General features: G+C 46.6%; 1 protein-coding gene across 1 annotated transcript; it reads right to left on the bottom strand.

Moving 5' to 3' along the window:
- Nucleotides 1-680: 680 nt before the first annotated feature.
- Nucleotides 681-14,043, bottom strand: RCN1 (reticulocalbin 1). Its single transcript, XM_004263960.2, has 6 exons — nt 13,477-14,043; nt 8,365-8,558; nt 7,171-7,349; nt 5,739-5,799; nt 2,757-2,956; nt 681-1,866 (listed from the first exon to the last, which is right to left on the bottom strand). Exons 1-6 carry the CDS (start codon nt 13,728-13,730, stop codon nt 1,759-1,761), a joined length of 996 nt encoding a protein of 331 aa, XP_004264008.1. The 5' UTR covers nt 13,731-14,043; the 3' UTR covers nt 681-1,758.
- Nucleotides 14,044-23,662: the final 9,619 nt, after the last annotated feature.

A 23,662-nucleotide genomic window follows, 5' to 3' on the forward strand; every position in this document is an offset into this window, starting at 1 on the left:
CCCAGTCCTGCCAACACCCTGATTTCAGACTCCAGCCTGCACTGTGAGTTTCTGTTGTTGAAAGCCACCCTCTTTTGTGGTAATTTGTATGGCAGCCCTACGAGACAAATATAAATGGCAATAGGTACATACCAAGGAGAAAATAAAACAGGGAAATGAGATGGGGACTCAAATGGGACTGCTACAAATAATGGAGTCGGGAAGGTCCTGCTGAAGAAGCATGTTTTGAGTTACCCCAGTATGTGTGAGATGGGGGTTCCAAATCAGAAGGATAGCAAGTGCAAAGGGCCCAACCTGGAAATGAACTTGGTGTGTTTGAGGACCAGAAAGTCAGTGGGGCTGCTATGGGAGGTGAAAGGGAGTGGGGCTGATGAGTTGGGAAGGGACCAGTTGCTATAGGGCCTCCTAGGCCTTGATAAGAAGTCCAGATTTTCCTCCAACTGAAACCTGTCTCTGAAAGGTCTTACCATTAAAATGACCTGCACGTTCTCTAATTAGCATAGAGAAGTATATATGTATTAAATAAGTAAATATGAATATGTTCTGAATATTCTAATAGTTGGATTTTTAAAATGCAAAACTTTTATAATCTTACTCATGTCATCTCATCCCACTGTTAAATTCTCTATCAACAGTGAATAATGTCACAAATGGTACATATGAAGTCAAACACCACAGGACACAGTAGAAAATCCTCAGAGGGATCCTTTATTTCATTCACTTTCTCCTTCTAAGGTGGAAGTTCAACCTGTAAAAGTTATTTCTTCCGGTTCAGCCAGTGGCTTGGAACCTGCTTTGTCAATTACATGGTGTAAGTGGTCCCAGGGCAGGTCCAAGGGTTGTGGATTCACCAGGACTGGATGAGATGGGTTCCAGAGCTCCACGAAGCAGGCTTTCCTAGGACCCTACTCCCTATTCCTATCAGAGACCAGCAAGGAAATGGATTGGATTTCTATTCACTTTTTCAAAGATCAGATCTGCTTCATTTACATGTCAAGAAAAATTTCTCAAGTATGATAAAGTGTTTACCATTTTCCTATAGTTCTTCAAATGCCTGACATTCATCTTTTCTCCCTACCTTTAAAATTCCTTTCTTTTTCACATAACCTTTCTTAACTGCTTCTTATTGTAAAAAACAAAGACAAAACAAAAAACAAAGACAGGTGGATCTGTTGTGCACATGAGCAGGTCCATGTAGAAGAATGCACAGAGATTTATATGCCATTTACAGTAACAGCTCAGAGTACAAAGTCAAGAAGAAGAATCTGAAATACCAGCCTTGCTCTGAAAGAAGCCTGTGTAGGATGAGATACCACTGAAGCTTAATCAGAATTTTCCCTCACCAATTATTTAACAGTGGCAAATGTAAAAACTCTGCAGTTAAAATACATAGCAGTCACTCCCTATAATGCCCTCTCCCCGCTCACCCAACTTCTGAATAATAGGGCTTTTTCAAATTTTATTCCCCTTCAGTTCAAATTTCATGGAAAAAGCTAAAAAGTCATGTTTTAGCAATGTATCCCCACAGAGCACTGTAATTTACCAAGATTTTAATGTGTTTGGACAGAAACCTTACTCAAAGATCAGTGATGACTATTTTCCAGCAACTATTGAGTAAAAAATAATTTTAACCCCAATCTGAGGTGATAAACTTGCTTTTTGGGGGGACACAACTGCTGTAAATGAGATAATTATAGCAATTATCCAGGACAATAAAAGAAAGCTTATGACAGTCTGTCATATTATGGTGAATGTGCATCAAAGCTCATCATGGTTTTTGGTGAGATCTTCCCCATAATTAGTAGCCTGACTTCCAACAAACATGTTCCAGTTGTCCAAGATCTCCTCTTTAGTGAGCTTTTCATCCTGTAGGAGAAAGAAAAGAGCTCTGTCACAGAAACTCTGGTCACTCTGAGTCATCACAGCATGAAGCTCATGGTATTTCATTGATCTGCAACATTTAAAATATTACATTTCATAATAAGCTACTAGGTACCTCCTTCATCTACCATCACTGCCCTGCAAAACCCCAAATTGGAACAGCCTCCTGCTACAAAAGCTGCGCTAAAATATATCAGAAAAGTCCTCAAGGAATTGAGGAGCCGGAGTCTAGTTATGTCTACACACAATGCTGGCATTCCCAAGACAGGCCCCGAAGAATTCTACTTCCCTTTTATGGCTTGACTGCAAAACTTGACTGTCTCCCGAGAATTTGCAGCTGTGATCAAAATGGGAAGAGGCAGGACTTCTTTCTAAATCTCATTTATTTATTTATTTGGATACTGACCAATAGATATTGGCTCGGAGCCAGCACGGTGAGCTGGCCTGAGGATGCCGAGACTTTAATGTGATGGGCTTCCTTCTGCCTCACATGCTGCAGATGTCTGATGAGTGTCTGCTGACTGAATGAATGGATGAAAAAGCTTGTCCTAGGGCAACACAAGGCACACCTCTTAAATCCATGCCTGCCCACAGCCAACACAGTGACCGGTTCTGCGACCCTAGGGGATGGCAGTGAACGTTAAGTGTGCCCCACAGCAGACTCTCCAGGAACAGGAATGTCTGGGCCTAATGAGCTCACCGTGGGTTATCACGGTGTTGGCTGAAGTTCACAGGTCTCTGATGTAGGGCAGGAATGAGAGAAGTCAATAAGGACACGGCCACATGGGCCAAGGCAAACATCAAAGAAGCAAACAGAACCAATCTTATGTAAACTGTCTCCCTTCAAGGAATGATTCCAGAGGACGCTGAAATACCTTATTTTTGTCCGACTCATACACCAGGTGCCTGGCCTCAGCCTGTGCGTGGTCATAGTCTTGTGGGAGGATCCAGTGGCGGATCTCATCTTTGTCCAGCTTCCCGTCCTTGTTCAGATCTCGGAATTCATTAAACTGCTCCCGTTCTGACAGCACCCAGTCTGGCTCAGGGCCATTCTCCTCGTGGGAAAACATATCAGCTGGAAGGAAAGGCTGTTCTTGGTTATAAAGACAAGTGGGAAGGTAAGTCCAAGAAAACCTGACCTCTAGCAATCTAGAGACCTAACCAGACACCTGGGGGCAGTCTCTTGGGTAAATAATGCAATGATTTATCCACTATGAAGGCCGCTTGGTGGGCGAGAAAGAACTGTGCTTGGCAGCCAGAAGATGAATCCTGGCTTTTGACTTAGTTCAGTCCCTCGTCTGTAAAGTGGAGACAATAACTTACTACTCAGAAGGTTATTATGAAGGTCAAATGTGAAAGCCCTCTACAACCCAGCCTGGAACTATACAGGTGAAAACTAGTAACAATGACCAATAACAGCACTTTCTATGGTCCAGATGCTGTGTAAAGCACATACTTTTTGAAATTTGATTTTTCATTACAATCCTATGAAGTTAGGTGTCATTATTCCCACTTTATCGATGAAAACACCAAGGCACAGCCTTAACCCAAGGACCCACAGCTAGTATGAGAATGTAGTAGGCTACACAGGAACATGGGCACTCTGCTTCCAACCCATAGTCTTAACCACTGTGTTTACTACAATTGTTGTTTATATCATTTCCAGGGGGCTTTCACATATATGTGATTTCATCCTTATAGCAATTTTATAAGATAGATAAATACCCTCATTTTAGAAAATGGCAGGGAAAGGAAAAAGAAGGCAAAGTTTATCCATCGTTTGCTAAGCTGCTAGATCTTCTTGGAAAAGAGATACCCTGAGGGCAATTTCTCTTTTGATGGAAACAGCTTGGAAATGTCAGATGGTAGAGACAGTGGGTAGTGAACGAAGGAAAAACAGAGGCAAGACCCTGCGTTCAACTACAGGTAGACCCACACCATCCTGGAAACCTGGGTGCTGTGTCTTCCCGTTTTACAGATAAGGAAACGGGCTTATACTGAGTGATTACACGACTCCCACAGGGTCTCAAAGCTAGTAAGCGGAGAAGCCAGGACTCTTAATTCCAGTGTTCTTCCCACTACGCTACATCACCACCAGTTTCCACTGGTCTCTGCCTGCCGAGAAGCCTCCTCCATAAATTGAAGTCACTTGCTAGACAAATCTGGCCATCCGGTCTCTCTGACTCCAAGTCACTCAGAATTCAGTTTTCAAGAACAATGAGCCTACCTCCCTCTCTGCCAGTGTAAAGAACGGAATGTTTCTTTTAGACAAAGCCACTCAAAGAGTTTGCCCCTGACTTTGCACCCTTTCAATGCAGATCAGGAGGAGGGTGGGGAGAGCACCTAGTTTTAATCAAAAGTGCTACATCGTTTTAATCAGTCAACCTTCCCTGTCAGTCTAATTCCGCCACCACTGTCAAGGTGTCCGGGGATCTGCACCTTCCCGCACACGCACGTGTACCAGGCCTGAGGCAGGCTCGCTGCTTGCACTGATGACGGGGCTGTCAGCACTGGTTATTCTACAAAGAAAGGTAGTGCCACCGAGATGGCTTTAATTACTGTGGCGAGAGCTGCCCATCTGTTACCACAGGCAGAGGGGGACAACGTTTGGTTCTTCAGATCAAATATAATTCCAAACGATTAGAAGAAACTTTGCCCTTCATTCAGAAGGCACTTATTCTTCTGTATGGGGTGGCAAAGTAGTACAACCACACACCAGAGACTGATGGCAACACGGGCTCTTCTTTTATGTTGAAAGGTAATTAACTGCCTGCACAATGGGCTTCCCAGGTGGCGCAGTGGTTGAGAGTCCGCCTGCCGAGGCAGGGGACACGGGTTCGTGCCCCGGTCGGGGAAGATCCCACATGCCGCAGAGCGGCTGGGCCCGTGAGCCATGGCCGCTGAGCCTGCGCGTCGGGAGCCTGTGCTCCACAACGGGAGAGGCCACAACAGTGAGAGGCCTACGTACCGCAAAAAAAAAAAAAAAAAATCTGCACAAAAATTATATCCATCCCATCCTTCAAATGATTTTCCAGCTTTTACTTTACTGAGACTTGGGAAAAGAAGCGCTATCACGAGAAGGTGGCCTGCAGCTGGGGCCACGTGCCAAAGCACTGAAGTAGCAGCCGCTGAGGATCAAATGGAAATATCCCTGCCGCCTTCTCTAGTCCTTCATGCTGGGAAGGCTCCTGGGCAGCGTCTGACCCGGGGCACTAATTGGAGCCTCATTCAGCCAGGGCTCAGTTACCTGCAAACACACTTCTTGATGTTGCTTAAGTGGAGCCCTTCAGAACAAAAAACTAGGAACAGTACTCCCAATGAAAGACCAAAAACCAGAGGCGTAAGACGGCTATACTATGGGGCAATCGTGCGCTTTGTAAAAGGATTTACCTAAGAAGGAATGCCCTTCTGCAGAGAACTCGGGCATGTAAACAGTTCTGTTGACCACAGCTCCGTCCACCCAGTTTCTAGGCCCCGCTGGCTAACAGTGTGTTGTAAAGTCTGTCCCCTGAGACTGTCTGCTCTAGCTTCACTGTACATCTCTGGGATCTCCAGTCCCATTTCGCAAAGGTAGAACTACACGGAGTGATGAAGGGCACCTCTCAGAGCCGAGGGATCAACTGCTGGCCAGCCCTGGGGTGCGGCCAGCCTTTTGGGCTCTTCTCCACTAGGAATGCCTCCCTGAATCTGCACCGCTAGGGCTGGTGTGACAAGCCCCTCTCACTGGGAAGTAACAGGAGTGACACCTACAGACTTACAGCTGCTGCTGAAAGAGTCATCTGAGGAAAGTAGCCAGACGTGGGTGGAGGACGCTGCCCAGTTGGGACACTGGAGCAAGACTCCAGGCCAGCACTTACCAATATACTCATCCTGATCTACAAAGCCATCCCCATTCTTGTCGATGTCCTCCAGAGTCTCCTAGGAAGCAAAGCGGGGGATTTTAAAAGCAGCACCCTCTCTGCAACTGAAAATGTACCTACAAGCCCAGAGGCACTCTAATTATATCAGGAAGCCCTGCCAGGTCAACCGTCTCCACCCTCCGGCCAGATCATCTCTGTGTACTGGTAGGAACCCAGCCTGAGAACCACTGGACTAAAATGATCACAAGACAGATTCCAGTGCTAACTGGACCCTGAACACCGAGTTGGTGTCAGAAAAATATGGAACTATTTTGGGCAATTAGAAACTAAAAGTATATCTGACTTCCGAATGTATTATGTTGTGTATTTAGTATCAATACATTTGACTTCTTAACTAGGTTTTTTGCTAATTAAATGAGTCTACTGTCCATGTCACAGAAACTCAAAGGCATCCCAGAGAAAATGGCCAACCTGAGAACAGAGCCAATCAGAAGCCCATAATCCACTTCCCCATCTTCACTGTCTTGTGTCAGACTAGCTATCATTAAGTAGGTGTTGGGTGGTAAAAAGGAATGATTCTTAAAGCCACTGCCCAGTCCCTGGGGTCACTGTGGTCATAAGGATGAAGCATGAGGCAAGAGTGAGCCCATCCACGACTGGGTCCAGAGCTGGTTGTCTCCCAGCATCAAAACAATTGGAACTGCCTTGGGAGATCGGCCCTGAAAACAGGTGATGGCATTTATGTTACTGTCGTGGAAAATGAAGACAGGTGGGACCCAACAAGACACTGGAAAGCAAATACACTCCAAGGGGAGCATCCTTTCCAAGCATGGTCCGACTTTGAGTTTCCATATGATTTAACAGTACAATGCATTCCATTTCTGAGTCTTTTTGTTGTTCCCTCAGATAGGACAGAGGCTAGCTCGTTGCTCACTAAGCGCATTTGTTCTTTCTGGGCACACATCTAGACTGCATTCCCCTGCCTTGTTATGTGTGGCAGGAGCCCTCGGAAGAGTGAAGGCAGGCCATGCCTCCTCCTCGGTCCTTCTCTTCTTCTATCTACCAGCTGGTAGTGGCCAGGATGGCCTCAAAGCCACAGGATGGTGGAGGACAAGATGGAAGTAGACTGGGAGCCTGACAACACGGGAGAAGAACTGCCCAGGAGATCCACCTGGCCGGGACCATCTGCCCGGGACTGGATATAACCTCTGATTGTGTTAAATGGCTGGGATTGGGGGCTACTTGCTACGGCAGCTACCCTGCCCTGACTGATCTCCTGGGTACACAGGTATTCCGGTGTATTCCACTTCAGGGTCCTTGTCCCATGCCCTTCAGGCTGAAGAACGTTCTCACTTTGCAGGAAGGGACAAGGTTTCCATGCAGCTTTCGTCCTGGTCTTTTGCCAGCGCAGGCTCTTTCTCTATCTTACCAAAACCACAATTTCCTTCATATGCTCAAACTCCTCAGGGTGCAGAAAGGCGGTGAACTCCTCCCGGGTGGCTGTCTGGTCACCATCGAGGTCTGCAGCCTTGAACCTTCTCTCGTCACGTGGCAGCATTTTTTTAAAGGTGTGATGATCTGAAGTATCATGAAACTCTGTGGGGTTTCCTGGAGGATGTACACAGAAACGTGAAAACCGGCTAAGGCGTTTTCTCCCACATCACTCCTCCTTCACACCAAATGGTACATAGAAGACAAAAGGTCCTGACCTATCGAGTTCTTTGAAACATTTTATTTCAGAACGCCTCTAGTGTCTGTCCCTCCAAACCACCATACAGTCCATGCCCTAAAGACTTGTTAGGGGCATTACAGCAAGCGGTGAAAAGCATAGGCTTGAGACCATATTAATGCCATACTTCTCTCTGCAGAACCCTACTTTCATTATATTCTTTGATCCAGAACATACAGAGGCTCCCTAGTACCCAGGACATCTATTCTAAATGGCCCTTCAACTCTTTTCAAGACCTCTCTTCATCTGGCTGGGCGTGTATGTGTCTTTGGTTCTCCTCAGGCCTGTCCCCTCTCGGCTCTGCCAGGCACCTAGTGGGTCTGCACCCAGTGCTGGGCACACACCCCCTCCATCATTCCCCCAAAACAAGCATGACTTATGTCCAAACCCTGCCCCTCCAGGGCATTGCTGAATGCATTGCTGCACCTTTGCCCCTCCAGCTAACCCACCTTCCCCACCCGTCTCTATCTCTCCAAATACAAATCCATTCTTTAAGGCCCAGTTCCCAAGCCACCCTCCACCAGGAAGCCTTCCTGGACTGTTCCAGCTTACTCGGTCCTTGCTACCTGAAACTCCGCAGCATTCTGAAACTGTAACATAAAACATGCCTCCTCTCTGCTTTGTTCTCTGGGTGTACCTCTGAGACTGTAAGCTCAGGTTAGGGAGTAGTTTATTTTTTATTAGACCCTTGCCCCCTTCCACCTACAAGTTCACTCACAGTAAGCAACTTGGTGTATTCTTAGTAAGCAGAGCAGGATGTTACACAAGGAGTTTTTACTTAGGATGTTGAGACGTCTCCCCAAAGGGGGTAGATATGATGAGACAGTATAGTTTCCCACAAGAAGCTTGTTACACAGGCCCCAGCTGTGTAATCGCTCTTGCAGCACCTCTTACCTAGGTAGTAACCGTAGGTGGCTTGTTTGTATTCTTCCCAGGAAATTTTATCGTCTTTGTCCCGATCATAATCCTTCCAGACTTTGGCGACATTATCGTAGATGTACCTTTTCTGCACCCGTTTGATCCAGGTTTTCAGCTCCTCGGTGGTGACAAAGCCATCCCCATCATTGTCAATTCGATCGACAATCTTCCTGTAGTTAAAAAAAAAACCCACAAGGCTATTATCAAAGCTTGTGTGATCCTGCTCCAGAAAGAGATCAAACACCTGCAGAATCTAAGATGCATAAATGCTAAAATAAAATCAATGATCCGAGGGTGCTGGAAAGGATCTTGAAGTTTATCTTTTCCAAGGATGATATGCCTTCCCCACAACCACCTAATGCCAATGGCAGACACTACTAGTGGATCAGGCCCTTCTGTCCTGATAAAAAACCTTGATATGGCCTCAGAATCCTTCTCAACACAGTGCTCTGCAGAAACTGAGTGAGTTGATTTGTAAGATGAAACCTAGCAGTCTTCCCTGATATAGTCTTAACTCCCTCATTTTAGAGCAATGAGGGAGTATTTGGTACCACTGGGGTAAGAATCCATGTCCTCTGGCTCTAAGCCCAATGAAAAAGATGGAAGATTCTAACTAAACCAACCAAAAAATAAGTGGGTTTTTTTTGTTTTTTTGTTTTTTTTAATCTCACCACTTTGGATTCAAAGACTTGAAACTTAAAGCAGGAGGAGACCAGATCTTGGACGTAGCAGAAAATGTCAGGGATGAGGGGCTTCCCTGGTGGTGCAGTGGTTAAGAATCCACCTGCCAATGCAGGGGACACGGGTTCGAGCCATGGTCCGGGAAGATCCCACATGCCGCGGAGCAACTAATCCCGTGTGTCACAACTACTGAGCTTGCGCTCTAGAGCCTGCGAACCACAACTACTGAGCCTTTGCGCCTAGAGCCCGTGCTCTGCGACAAGAGAAGCCACTGCAATGAGAAGCCTGTGCACCGCAACAAACAGTAGCCCCTGCTCACCGCAACTAGGGAAAGCCTGCGCGCAGCAACGAAGACCCAACACAGCCAAAAAAAAAAAACAAAAAACAGTCAGGGATGAAAGAGCCTTGACATTTATTCAAGAAACTTGACCAGCTAAGCAGCTGCAGGAGCCTCAACCCCTTGCTCTTAGGGTGAAGACCCCTATGCCCACTGGCATCTCCTGCTCCACAGCTGGCCCAGGTTCCAGCAATTCCCCACTGGACTTCACTAAGGCACCCCAAACCCCTGTCCAGAGCAAACTTCAGGCTGGGAACTCAACAGTGTCCATCTCTAGGCCAAAGGGCCCCAAGCTAGGGATGCCATCCCTGAAGGAAACTTCAAAGACACCTGCAAGCTATTTCCAATGTTTAAGGAAGTTTTACCCTAGTAATCCATTTACCTGGGATGATGTCATACAGGCTAATTAGGGATTTGTTTCTTTGCTTTGGGCTGGAATTTTATCTTTCTTACTGTGAACAGAAGTTCAAATCGGCAGTTACTCTTTGATCAATTAGAAATGGAAATGAATTCATTAGCACTTAAATCTCCACCTCCTACCCGAACCTGGGTAGCCCAAGCTCCTCTTTCTCAGGAAGGTGTAAACTTTACTAACAGCTTTGACTTGTCCCTTCATTTGCAATTTTAACAGGTCTCAAGACCAAAAGACTAAACCTCAAGTATCTTCCTTCCAGGAAATCACAGCTAGACACAGCAGAATTCTTTCAACACAGTGCAGTGTTCAGCCTACCTACTGTGCGCCAGACACTGCTCCAGTCCTGGGGACACAGTGGTGACATGCCCATCGTTATCCAAAGCCAACTGAGAAGCAGAATCTCAAACCAGCAAAGACCAAACCACGTCAGACAGTATACAACCTGTTTTTTCTGGAAAGGACAGCATCTAATCTATGCCAAAGAAATATCCAGGACATAGCTCAGCCTGACACGTAGTGGGAGCTCAATAAATATCTGTTGGAAGCATATATAATCTTAACCTCTCTCTTTAAAAATATCAAACATGAGCTCTAGGGAAAGGAGGCTATGATGTAAATAAACCAAACGCTATAATCAGAACACCTGGACCCTAGTCCTGTGTGATCTTGGGCAACTGACTTGACTCTCTGAGTCTCAGTTTCCCCATCTGTAAATGGAACACCTACTTTACAAGGAACGTTGTGAGGAGTAGAGGAGAGAATGTGTGCCTTTCCTCACTAAGGATGACAATCCCCACCACAGGAGGATGGAGAACTCAACAAACTGGTAACAGGTAACGGGAGTAAGCAAAGCGTCCTGGGAGCGCGGGGATCCCCTGACAGCTGCCAACAAGGCTGCCCAGCTCTGCTCCAGACAATGACTTACTCATGGAAAAATGGGCCATGGGTGTCAAGAGAAGCCGGAAATCAGGGGCTGTATGTGAAATCGCTTTGATATTAAATGTTGGCAAGTAATTTACATTTTTTTCTCAGACTGCGCAGCACACTTGTGACTGCATGAAGCCTCTGGGTCCCCACTTTTTTTGTGTGTGTCTTCAGGGGCCTTAGAGCTGTCATGTTTTCAGAATCTATGGGCAGATGGTGGTGACAAAGCTGCCTGGATCCAGTCATGCTCCTGCCTCTGCAGTCCGGACTTGGAGGGGACTGTTGCACCAGGAGCTGTGGACAGAGAAATGGCTTCTTACGCTCTGCCAGTCCCATACCGCACCCATCATTTCCAACGCTCCAGCCTCCTCTGCAGTTAGCCCAGATTTACCTTATAGGTGAGCGGTGTGTCCACTACCCATCCAGTGGCTCAAGGCCAGAAAACGGATGCCACCCTTGACTGCCCCCTCCTCTCCCCCACCCACCCTGACATTGAGCCAAAAGCAAGCGCTGCCAGTTCCCCCTCCAACGTGGCTCTGGGTTTACCCTCTCCCGCTGTGCCTGATTTAGGGGCTCACGGCCACCCTGTGCCCCTGGTCTTGCCATCCGTGCCTCAGTTATGTTCTCTGCCCTACTGCCAGTCCAACTTTCCTAATGAATTTTTGGGATGATGACATTTCTACCATGTACAGAATAACGTCTAATCTCCACCTCACAGAGGTCCTTCCTGCTCTGCCCTTGGCCTCCTCGCCACTCCCACCTCCCACTTTTCCTGCCCTGTCCCTTTACTGTCCCAACACCCCGAATCCACAAGAACAGATTTCAAAACCTGTATAAGCAGGCTGTTCTCTCTTCAGTATGCCTTTCCCTGCTTATACTCCTGGTAACCTCTGAGTCGTGCCACAAGCTCTGGTCAGGTGACTTCCCAAACCCCCAAGTTACTTTCTCCAACCCGAAGCCTTAGGGAGCTCCTTTTCTCCGAGATGCGGTCATTGTGGCTTTTACATGCCACCATCACAGCAATTATGCGTAGCATCTGCTTGAATCTCTGCCCTCCGCATATGATTATAAGTACTTTATGGCCTAGAACGTAAGGTTTTATTTTTGTAGTTGTCAGGTATCTAACACGGTACCTGGAATACAGTAGCCATTCAAATGTTTGTTGCGTGAATAAATGGATGCAGATTGACATATATACACTATTATGTATAAAATATATAACTTATAAGAACCTGCTGTATAAAAAATAAATTAAATTAAATTAAAAAAAATAAATGAATGCAGCTAAGGTGTTCATACAAGGGTCAAATGGAGACCAACTCCATTACCACTTGCTCATCACCACTTGCTCTCTTACTCATCATGATGAAGGCATTGAACTGGAAGCCTTACGACTGAAAAGTGGAGTTCCCTACTCCAATCCCTCAAACCTCTCCTCCTCCTCCCTGGTGACAAACGGCTGCCACCCGGGGCCCCAGAATATATCAGCTTCCAAGTGCCTCAAGGCAATACAATGGACTGAACTCATCAATGGCTCCCTTTGTTAAAGCCCAAACTGGAAGAGAAAGTACTTCTCTGCAAAATAAAAGGTGACTGTTGGGAGGTGACTTTGAAGTTCAAAGATGTTTTTATCAGAGCAGGCAGATGGTGCACCTACACAATAGGTATAATTTAGCCTCATATTCTAACCAACCACATTGGCCTTTGGTAGCCCCCATCAGCACAAGGATGGCTGTGTTCTTTTTTTTGTGTAACAGGCCAGAAAGACCCTCCACCCCCAGGAACCAGATTCCTGGAGGCCTGGTGCCCAGTAGGCAGGCCTCTTGGGACCCTCCCTAGACGGGTCTCCATCTGGGATCAGGCTGACTGCTGATTCCTCTGTGGAAGGGTTCCCAGATACCTTTGCACAAAGCTCAAGTGTCTCCCCAGGGGCTGCGGAGAGGGTGCACTGAGATGTACCCAAGTTTTGTTTCCCAGGTTTGGTTCCCGACTCAACTGCCTTCAACAGTGAAATTCACAACCTGTCACCACACCACCCTCCAGCTTTTCGCCCCCAGCTGCCAAAAGACTGGGTGCCTCTGCTGCCATCAGAAACTGCTGGAAACAGAAAGGAGGACCAGTTTCCATTTCCACCCCCCGTCCCCAAATGCCCCTCCCTTCTGAACAACAGGATTTTTATACCCCTTACTTCCGATATTGGGGCGATTAAGCAGAAGGCAAGAACACCCCAGTCTCGGCCCAGGGACACAGGCCAGGAATCAACCCTCTCCGCTGCCCCTTCATCTTCTACCCTTTAATGATAATCCTTGAGACCTTAGCAGTGTCTCATGCCCTCCTCTCTTGGAATGCGGGGGGAAGACAGAAACCGGGAGGGTGGGGAAGAACTCATGTCACTAAAAGGCCACCGTGGACAAATTTTTCTTTTGTACGCTCTCTCCCCTCCCTTCTGATGCAACCCAGGGGAGGGGGCGGGCCCTGGCCGTCCTGGCTCCCGCGACCGCTGCCACGTTCTCGCCTCCCCGCGGGAAGCCACCCCGGCCCCGGCGGCGATCAGCATGCAGGGTCCCGGCGTCCGCGGGCAACTTTGCCCCAGCCCAGCCGCCGGGCCCGCCGGATCCCCGCCCTTGGGTCCCGGCGCCCAATTTCTCTTTCGCTTTGTGGCTGGCGGTCCGCGCGGCTCCCGCGCGAGTGGCCCCGCGGGCACCTGCGGAGCCCCCGAGCGTGGCCTCACCCCAGCCTCTCCTTGCTCTCCTCCGAGGTGAGCTGGTCGAAGGTCTTGGAGTCCTCCTTGCCCAGGAAGGCCTCGTGGTCGTATTGGAAGCTCTGGTTGTCCTCGGGCGGCCGCTCGCCCAGCTCCGAGTCGGGCCGCACCACGCGCTCCTTGCGCACCGTGGGCTTGGCCCGCAGCGCCGGGGGCGCCAGCACCAGCGCCAGCAGCAGCCCCAGGGCCAGCCCCAGGTGGCGACCGCGGCCGCCGCGCGCCATCGTCGGGAGCGGAGAGCGGCCCGCGGGGAGGGACCGAGCGAGCGATGAGAGCGGCGGCTCGGGAATGCGTGCTCGAAGCGAGCGCGGCGGCGGCGGCGGCGGCTGGGCTGGGGCCAGCGCGAGGAGGGAGGGGACGGGCCGGCCCCTCGGCCAGCGCCCGCCCCGTGCCAGAGCGGAGGGGCGCGCCCCAGGCAGCGGGCAGGGGAGCACCGGGCGGCCCTGCTCACGCGCCCATTGGCCGCCGGGCTGCGGGGGTAAGCCGGGGCCGCGGAGCCACGTCGCCCGCCCGGGTGGTGGGCGCAGGGCTCGGGTTTCGCCTCGGCCCCTCCCCGCGATCTCGTCGCGAGGGGCGGGCCCAGGCGGACTGGGCTGGGGACTGGCGGGCTGGTTAAGAAGACCGGGAAGTTCTTTGTCAAGCAACAGATGTTCGGGGTAAAATTCCCTCTCCCCTTTCGGTTCCATAGAACTGAACGGAGGGAGGCGCTGGCTCTCCCCAACTTCCAGCTGGGAGCCCGAATCTCAGCCTCAGACGCCGCCCCAAGAAATGCTCTTAAAACAAATTCAACCCCACTTACCCAAACTCGGAGTGTGATTAGAAACGCAAAGAGACTGGAAGGAGACCCGGGTGGGCGAGGTCTCCTAGAAACAAGGGTCGCAAACTCAAATGTGGTGGAGGGCCAAGCAGATGACGTCAACATGACGAGGGACCATCTAAACAGAGCAGCCCTATGCACTCCGGCTGCCAGGAGGAGTGCAGGCCCCAAGTTGGCAGATGGTCTCAAAAGAAGTCAGGATCTGGGATGTCTGCTTTCATTTCTAAAGGATGGCAACTCACTGTACAAAAGGACTACATGTCTTAAACAAATCTTGTCTGTACGTTGAATCCGGAGTAATGCTACCGCTGTAGAGAAGCTCTGTAGAACTTTATGCAGTGATGAAAACGTTCTATATCTGGGCTGTCCAATAGGGAGAGGCTAGTGAGCACACTTGACAGGTAGCTAGTGTAACTGAGGCATTGAAAATTTAACTTAGATTTAAACTTAAATAGCCACGTGTGGCTAGTGGCTGTCATATTGGACAGCTCAGCTAGAGCAACGATTCTTTGTGTGTTACAGCCTTTTGAGGCTCACTGAAAGCCATGGACCCTCTTACAGAAAAATGTACATACAGCTACAGGCTTGGATGTTTGATTAAAGTGTCAGAGGATGCACGGATCTTCTGAAGCCCCACTGTGTGCCCCAGGTTATGACCCTCTAGTCATCTAAAATTGTGGTTGAAGAGGAGCCCAGCCCTATAGCCCTGGGCAGCTGAACTCCCAGAGCTTCTCCTTCATCTTGCTCCGTCCCCCGTCCCTGATCCTCTAGAAAAGGTCACTGGGCTGTGCTTCTTGCTCTTGCAATAAGGATAACAGGACATTATCAACAGCAGTATAGGTCCAAATACCTGTCTTTTGAAGACTTCTTTCAGTCAATTAGTGAATAATGATTGTGTGCCTTCCATGGCCTAAGCACTGGACTGGGTGTTGAGGGTACACTGAGGAACATGACAGTCATGTTTTTGGAGAACTATAGTGTATGTGAACAAATATTCATTCATTCATTGACTCACTCATTCATTCATTCATTATACTGAGCACCTGCTAAATGTCAGGGCTACGCTGGGCACTGGTTTACTGAGTAGCCACAGATGGCAAATCAGCATGACAAGTTGTTGGGGAGGTAGGCATTCGGTGTCATGGGTTATGTCAGAGGGGATCGATCTGGGAAGGCTTCCTGGAGGAAGGGACATCTAAACTGAGACAGAAGGTGAGAGGGATAAGCCAGACAGCAGGAGTTTGAATATATGAGAGGAGGATAAGTTCTGTGTGAATGGGCAGAGAGCATTAGAGTTTGAGGTAAAGTCCTTGTGATCCTGTACATCCCCACTGGTTGGCAGTGAGACCTGGATGTATTCCTCTGTGCCTCACCCCACCTGCACTGCCTTTGCATGAGACAGGAAGTGCTGTGCTTGAGTGGCTTGTCCCCCACTGCCTGTCCAGAGGCTTGGACTTCAACCAATACGAAGCATTTCTTTGGGTGTGTAAGAGCTCCGCATTGAAACACAAGGGGCTCCGAGGCAGGTGGCTTAGTACCTTCTGTGCTCATCTGGCAAGCAGGATGTGATTTGTTGAGTGGGGGATGAGGGGGAGGAGTGGGAGGAGGCACAGAGCCAGGAAGATCAAAGCTAGAAAAAGAGGAGGAGGATAAAGAAGGGAATGAGAAAGTGGGTGGAGTTTGGAGCCAGTCTTTGCTTATTTGCAGTGTTGCTACGGCAGGCCTGGGCCCCGGGGATTGATGCAGACTCTCAGGAATGAGAATGGCACATCCTTTGACCCTGTTCTAGTTGGTTTCCTGCCAGACACTAGTGGTTTCCAACAGTTAGATTGTTCCAGAGGTAGTCTTGGCTCCCATGGGAATTACCAGAGAATTCCAGCACTGCTGTGAATGTGGAAGTTTATATCATTTCCCCTGGGCTTGCCTACATTCTATTCTTTTATATTTTAATTCCTCTACTATCCTATGAGAGTGAAACAAGTCCTCTCAACCAAAGGATCAGGAATGAGTGACGATATTAAATAGTCAAGGTATTTCACTGTGTAATTGCTTTCTTTCATTTTAAAAATTGCCTTTTGTTTCTTCCTATGTGCATGTATGGCTAAGTATATTGTCATTTTTAATCTTTATTCTTGATGAGGCAAAGGAACCGGAGGAAAGAGGAGTGACATTTAGCAGCAGTTTGTACCAGTGGAAAAGAAAAGCAGATTTCAAAAAGATGGGCTGGGGCTTCCCTGGTGGCGCAGTGGTTGGGAGTCCGCCTGCTGATGCAGGGGACACGGGTTCGTGCCCCGGTCGGGGAAGATCCCACATGCCGCGGAGCAGCTGGGCCCGTGAGCCATGGCCACTGAGCCTGCGCATCTGGAGCCTGTGCTCTGCAACGGGAGAGGCCACAACAGTGAGAGGCCCGCTTACCGCAAAAAAAAAAAAAAAAAAAAAGGGCTGGTCGGTTGGGGTATGCAGATCTATTATTTCTGGCTGCAAGTAACATCATCAAAGACAACAAAATCCAACCAGAAGTTACTAGAACAATAAGAAAACTTTGTCGTCTCACGGAACAAGAAGTCTCATGTTCGATCAATTTCAGAGTGGTTAATTCAAGTGGAGCTTTTGTTTTTTTCCAAGTGGGTTGACGACATCATCAAGAAACCAGGTTTTCTGTTTTGTGTTTTTTCTCTCAGAAGCAGGGGGGGAAAAAGGAGGGTTTCCTCTCTTTATTAAGAAGAAAATTCTCCCAGCAGACATTCCTTCACATCTCACTGGCCAGAATTGTGTCACAGGCCTATGCCTGATCCAGTGACAGGCAAGGAGAATGGAATTTCCAGTGCTAATTTAGGGAAATCAAGATTCACTTCCTGGAGCTGGAAGATATGTAGCTTCCTCTGAAGCACGTGATTAGTGTTCTGTTGGCGAGGAAGAGCAAGCCATTGACTGTGTCTGCTAGGGGCAATCATGGTTAACTGCTTTCAGGTTTAAAAGCACCTTGAACATTCTTCCTTTTTCTACTCCTCCATTCAAAATTACACACAGTCTTCAAGGCTCAACTCAAATGTCACCTTCCCCATGAGGTTTTCCATTATACCTCCAGTCAGAACTTATTACTTCTCCCTAAGCTTTGTATCTCACACATAACACCTTTCACAGTTTGCTTTGGATTCACAAATCTGTCTCCGTCTCCCTTAATTCTGAATTCATTGAAAGGAAGGACCACATATGATTCGTGTTTATGTGCATAAGTCCAGGGACCAGCACATTTATTGCCTTTCCACACAAGTTGATCCCCATAAGACAGATTAGCCTTGAGACCAGGGACCATTATTGTTGATTCATCACTGTATACCCAGCACCAAGTGCAGTGCCTCATGCAAATAGGTGCCCAACAGATATTTTGAGTAAATAGTAGAATAATAATAACTACCAATTTCTGCTTCTGGTCAAGGTGGGTGAAGGAAGGGGCTGGATTTACCTTTCCATTTGAAACAAATAAACAAACAACAAAAAAAACAGACAAAATATATGAAACAACAATTTTCAATGCGCTGGACACCAGCAATGAAGGACATTGGAAATAAGTAAGCTGAGTTCTACAATTACCCCAGTTTACTTGCCTTCACGTATTTTCCAGGGCATGGTTCAGAGAGGGGAAACTAAGAAGAAGCCTGGCAGATTCCCTGAGTTGAAAAGAGAAAGGTGAGGGCCCAGGGACCAAATCAGCCACATTTCTTAGGAGAGAGAACACATAGCTGCACAAAGAGAGAACCCCAAAGATCAGAGAGAGGGTCCCCTTGAGTATTCAGTAGACCGCTGATCCGTGCATCCACGAGCCCGAGGAATGAACCATCTGCAAGGGGGGTTTAGAAGGAACAGTGAGTACCAGGAACAATGCCTGTTCCCAGCAGCCAGACTGGAAATTTAGTCCATGGGGCACTGGGTAAAGTGTGTACTCTGTAGGGTCTTGCCTCAGTGATGGGGAATAATTAGCCCTAAGCTGAGCACAACTCCAGAAAATGTCTAATGAGTACAAAAGCAAGACTTGAAAAAAATCAAACCATTTCCAAGTAACTGAACTTCATCCCAGGAAAAAAGTTCAAGAAAAACTTACGGGAATGCAAAAACTATCCAGCACCCAACAAGGTAAAACTCACAATTACTAGCATCCAATCAGATACAACAAGACATGAAAGCATGACCCATAATGAAGAGAATAATCAGTCAATAAAAACTGGCCCAGAACTGACACACATTGAAACCAAGTGGGGCCCTGTGGGGCTCCCAGGCATGGAGGTCTTTCTGTTCCCCATTTCTTGGAGGCAAGACTCCAGCCTGCATGACCTCTCCTGGGTTCCAAAGGGCAGATTGGAACCGTTGCTAATCAAGGGAGGAGCAGCCATGAAACCACCTGAGGCAAGATTAAAGGGACCAGAGAAGCTCATCAACCACCTGAGAGGCTGCACACACTTAATCTTGTCACCAACCCCACCCTTGGAGATGACCAGACCCGGTGTTGTGTTCAAACTTTGCAGAAGAAAGAAGAATGCAAGACTGTTACTGCCTTGATCCTTATCACATACTCCTGACCATAAGCCCCAACTGTAAGACCTCTTCCTAGTCCCCAGGGAGGGGGCCACAGTTCTTGAGGTGCTAGCCTATTGTGTTCCCTCTTTGCCTGGCAAAGAATAAAGCTATTCTTTCTCTCCCTCCAAAACTCTGTCTCCGTATTTCGGTTCAACATCGGTGCACAGAGATCCAAGATTTTGGCATCAAGATGTTAGAATGAACAGAGAAGAAGATTGAAACAGTTATAATTGTATTCAGTATATCTAAAAGGTTCGGAGGAGACAAGGAAGACACAAAAAAGACTCAAATTGAAAGTCCAGGGATTAAAAAATGTTACCTGAGATGAAAAACACACTGCATGGATATAAAGAAAAACTATTGTTTTCATTTACATCACATACAATATTCTCTGAATACCACTACAGTATTTCACTTTTGACACTTCTGACCACCAAATGTGTCTGGGGTTTTCCCCACACCACCAAGCAATTCTGCAGCACCACCTGAGTCCTACAATTTAACTCAATTCTGACATATCTACCTGGAGATAGTGTCAGATCCCACAGATTAAGGGTTCGGTCCCAAAAGACTGTCTCACCCCCAACTTCAGATGACAATTACAAGTCCAGGTTGTTACCTGTGCTTCTGACTGACCATCTATAGGTTGAACCCCCTCCTTGGTCCAATTAATTTGCTACAGCAGTTCACAGAACTCAAGGAGAACATTTTATTTACTGGATTATAAAAGGATGTAGCTCAAGGACAGCCAGATGGAAGAGATGCATAGAGCAAGGTATGTGGGAAGGGACTCGGAGTTTCCATGCTTTCCCTGGGCTTGCCATTCTCCCAGGACCTCCATGCCTTTACCAACCCAGAAGCTCACCAAACCCTGTCCTTTTGGGACTTATGGAGGCTTCACTACTTAGGCATGCTTGATTAAATCATTGGCCGTGAGTGATTAATTCAAGCTCCAGCCCCTCTCTCCTCTTTGGAGGCTAGAAGTTGGAGGATAGGCTGAAAGTTCCAATCCTATAATCGCATGGTTAGTTGCCCTGGCAATCAGCCCTCATCCTTAGGTGCTTTCCAAAGGTCACTTTATTAACATAAACTCAGAGGTAGTTGAAAGGGGCTTGTTATGAATAACAAAGGACACCTTTATCATTCTTATCACTTAGCTCTGTGTCAAGAAGCAGACAAAGGCCAAATATATATTTCATAAAATAAATCACAATATCACAATGGCATTACAAAATATTAATGAACTTGAAGGCACAGCAATAGAAACTATCCTAAAGGAAATATACAGAGAAAAATGAAGTTAAGAAATAAAAAGAAGGGGACTTCCTTGGTGGCGCAGTGGTTAAGAATCTGCCTGCCAATGTAGGGGACAGGTTTGAGCCCTCTGGGAAGATCCCACATGCCGCGGAGCAGCTAAGCCCGTGCGCCACAACTACTGAGGCTGCGGTCTAGAACCCGCAAGCCACAACTACTGAAGCCCACGTGCCTAGAGCCTGTGCTCCGCAACAAGAGAAGCCACCACAATGAGAAGCCCACGCACCGCAACAAAGAGTAACCTCAACTCGCCACAACAAGAGAAAGCCGGCGCGCAGCAACGAAGACCCAACTCAGCCAAAAATAAATAAATAAATTAAAAAATAAAAAGAGAATCAGTGATATTTGGGACAACTTTAAGTGGCCTATGATATGAGTAATTTGAGTCTGTGAAGCAGAAACAGAAAAAAAAATTGGAAGAAATAATGGCCAAAAGTTTTCAAACTTGATGAAAACTATAACCTGCAGATCCAAGAAGCTCAACAAACCCCAAGCACAAGAAGCATGAAGAAAACTCCATGGAGGCACATCGTAATCAAGGTGTTTACAACCAGTGGTGAAGAGACAATCTTAAAAGCAGCCAGAGAAAAAAAGTCATCTTAAACTTTTAAACTTAAAAGTATGTGATAAGGATCAAGGTAAAACCAGGGAGAGTCTGTAGCATTTGAACCATGAACCACTCCCTCTCGCTCCCCTTCCAGCTCAGTATGGCAGAAACTCCACTCCAGGTAGGCACAGCCAGGAACACAGGCTCTCCCACAGCTCCCAGCTGAGGGGTATGGTATTTTTCAGGAGGAACAGGCCATCAGCATTTCTCATCTCTCCTAACTATACATCATGGAAGCTAAATCCAGGCAAGTGCAGCTGAAAGGTTGGGTCTCTTCTTCCATGCACCCCTACTCGTAAGGTAGAGCCTCTACTCAGCCGTAACATAGTATACCTTTGTATGTTTAGTTAGTATATCTAAAGTAGATCCTGATGAATTAAAATGTACAATGTAAGCCCTAGGGCAAGGACTAAGGAGAAAACTAAAAAATGAATAGTGGAAAAAAATCATTAAAAAATCATTAAAGGAATGAAAATGTTACACTAGAAAACGTTCACTTAATGCAAAAGAAAGCTGTAAAGGAGGACTAGAGAAACAAAAAAGGCAGAAGGAAAACATTACCAGATAGAATTTGGCTCTAATGTAAAAATGAAAGTCACCAGAAATGGTAACTGAAAGGATGAATATATGATACTTTTCTTTTTTCTTTCTTTTTTTTTTTAAATTAATTTATTTTTGGCTGCGTTGGGTCTTTGCTGCTGGGTGGGGGGGTTTCTCTAGTTGCGGCGAGCGGGGGCTACTCTTTGTTGCCATGTGCAGGCTTCTCATTGCAGTGGCTTCTCTTGTTACGGAGCACAGGCTCTAGGCGCGTGGGCTTCAGTAGTTGTGGCGCTCGGGCTTAGCTGCTCCGTGGCATGTGGGATCTTCCCGGACCAGGGCTTGAACCCATGTCCCCTACATTGGCAGGCAGATTCTTAACCACTGTACCACCAGGGAAGTCCCAAGATACTTTTCTTATATAATATTTTCTTACTATTTAAAACCTTAAAAAATATAATTGACTCAAACAAAATGAATAACAATGTATTGTGGGGTTTATAACATATGCATAAGTAAAATGCATACTAACAATAGTATGAAGGCCATGGGGATAGAAATAGAAGACTGCTGTTTTAAGGTTCTTATATTATATATGAAGGGTGTAATATCACTTGACGACAAACTGTGATATATTAAAGATTGTGTGGTGAGGGTTAATTCCAGCAGGCTAGGCTGAGTCGTTTTGGTAAAGTTTCTGCATAGCACTGACTCCTAATGAAACCATGAAACATACCCATTCATTGTGTTGTCTTGAAACCAAGGGTCTGAAGAATCTGGGTGGGGGTGGGGGTGGGAGGGGTGGATTTTTACCAGTTGTCAGCATTGTTTTTTGAGATTCCTGGAGGACTCTGCTGTTATGTAGCAAGAATATGCTTATAGGACCAGGCCGCGTGCCCTTTGGGCCTCATTAGTTCTGAGGTGTTCTGTATACACAACAGTGGCTCCTGACCCAAAAGATTAAGTGCATTTGGCTATGGCTTTTACGGAAAGGGGGACAACAGGGGATTCCTTCTGACTTTTCCAGACCCAGGACTGTGAGGTAGCCTTCGTTTTGATACATGTCTTTACTTTAATGTTGTATATTGTATCCTTTTCCTGTAGGTTTGTAAACATTGTTATTTTGGGTCCTGTGAGTCTTTAGCAATCAATTCTTTAACTTTGATTAGTAGTGTGAAAAAGTGTGCTTTAAACCCTAAACCCTAAGGCAACACAAAAATATCAAAGCAAAGAGTTAGAGTTAATGAGCCGACAGTGGTCACAGAATGGAATCATAAAAAGTACTCAATTAGTCCCAAAGCAGGCAGACAAAAGAGAAGCAGGGGAACCCAGAACCGACAAGACAAATAGAAAGCAATAGCAAGACAATAAGACTCAAACCTCACCATGTTAATGATCACATTAAAGGTAATCATATAAACACCCCAGTTTAAAAGGCAGAGATTGGCAAATTGTGTAAAAAAGCAATACACAGCTATATGCTGCCTACAGAAAATGTACCTTAAATATAAAGACACAAATGAGCTTAATAGTAAAAGGATGGGAAAAAATAACATGCCAACATTAACCAAAGGTAAGTTGGAATGACTATATTTGTATCAGACAAAGCACATTTCAGAACAAAGAATATTGCCAAGAAAAAGTCATTTCATAATCACATAAGGGTCAATTAATCAAGAGAGCACAACAGTCCTAAATGTTGATACACCTAATGGCAGAGCTGCAAAATAAATGAAGCCAAAAAAGCATTACAAAGAAAAATAGACAAATACACAATTAGAGTCAGAGATTTTTTAAATGGTCCCTTGATAACTGATGGAACAAGTAGGCAGAAAATCGGCAAATAGTAGACTTGAATAGCACTAACTATGCTTGAGCTGATTGATTTTTTAGAAAATTCTACACAATGACAGCAGAATACACATTATTCTCAAGTGCACAAAATTTGCCAAGTTAGAACATCTTCTGGCCTATAAAATGTCTCAATAAATTTAAATGAATTCAAGTAATATAAAGTATTGTTCTTGGGATGGATGGGCCTGTTACTACCAACTGTTGGATTTCACAGTCAAAGCAAAACTAGTCAGTCAAAAGACTAACTTCAGGCAGTCATAAACTAGCCTGCCTTGGGACTCCCAGTTTCAACTCCAACAAGAAAAGAGCTTAGAGGTTGTCACTCCTGACCTCACAACAAGAAAGAAGCTGAAAAGCAGGGACTTTTCTTGGACCCACCAGAAAACTGAGGTTGCAGGGCAAACCACCACCATGAAATCTGGAGAGACAAGTAAATGCAGAGAAACGAGGGT

This window comes from Orcinus orca, chromosome 8, assembly GCF_937001465.1.
Source record: "Orcinus orca chromosome 8, mOrcOrc1.1, whole genome shotgun sequence".
NCBI lineage: Eukaryota > Metazoa > Chordata > Mammalia > Artiodactyla > Delphinidae > Orcinus > Orcinus orca.

Coding starts and splice junctions, on each gene's coding strand:
- RCN1 (XM_004263960.2), bottom strand. CDS start 13,730: ATGGCGCGCGGCGGCCGCGGTCGCCACCTGGGGCTGGCCCTGGGGCTG. Junction 7,350..8,364: donor CACCTACGGTTACTACCTAG/GTAAGAGGTGCT, acceptor TACATCCTCCAG/GAAACCCCACAGAGTTTCAT. Junction 1,867..2,756: donor ATGAGTCGGACAAAAATAAG/GTATTTCAGCGT, acceptor TTTCTCCTACAG/GATGAAAAGCTCACTAAAGA.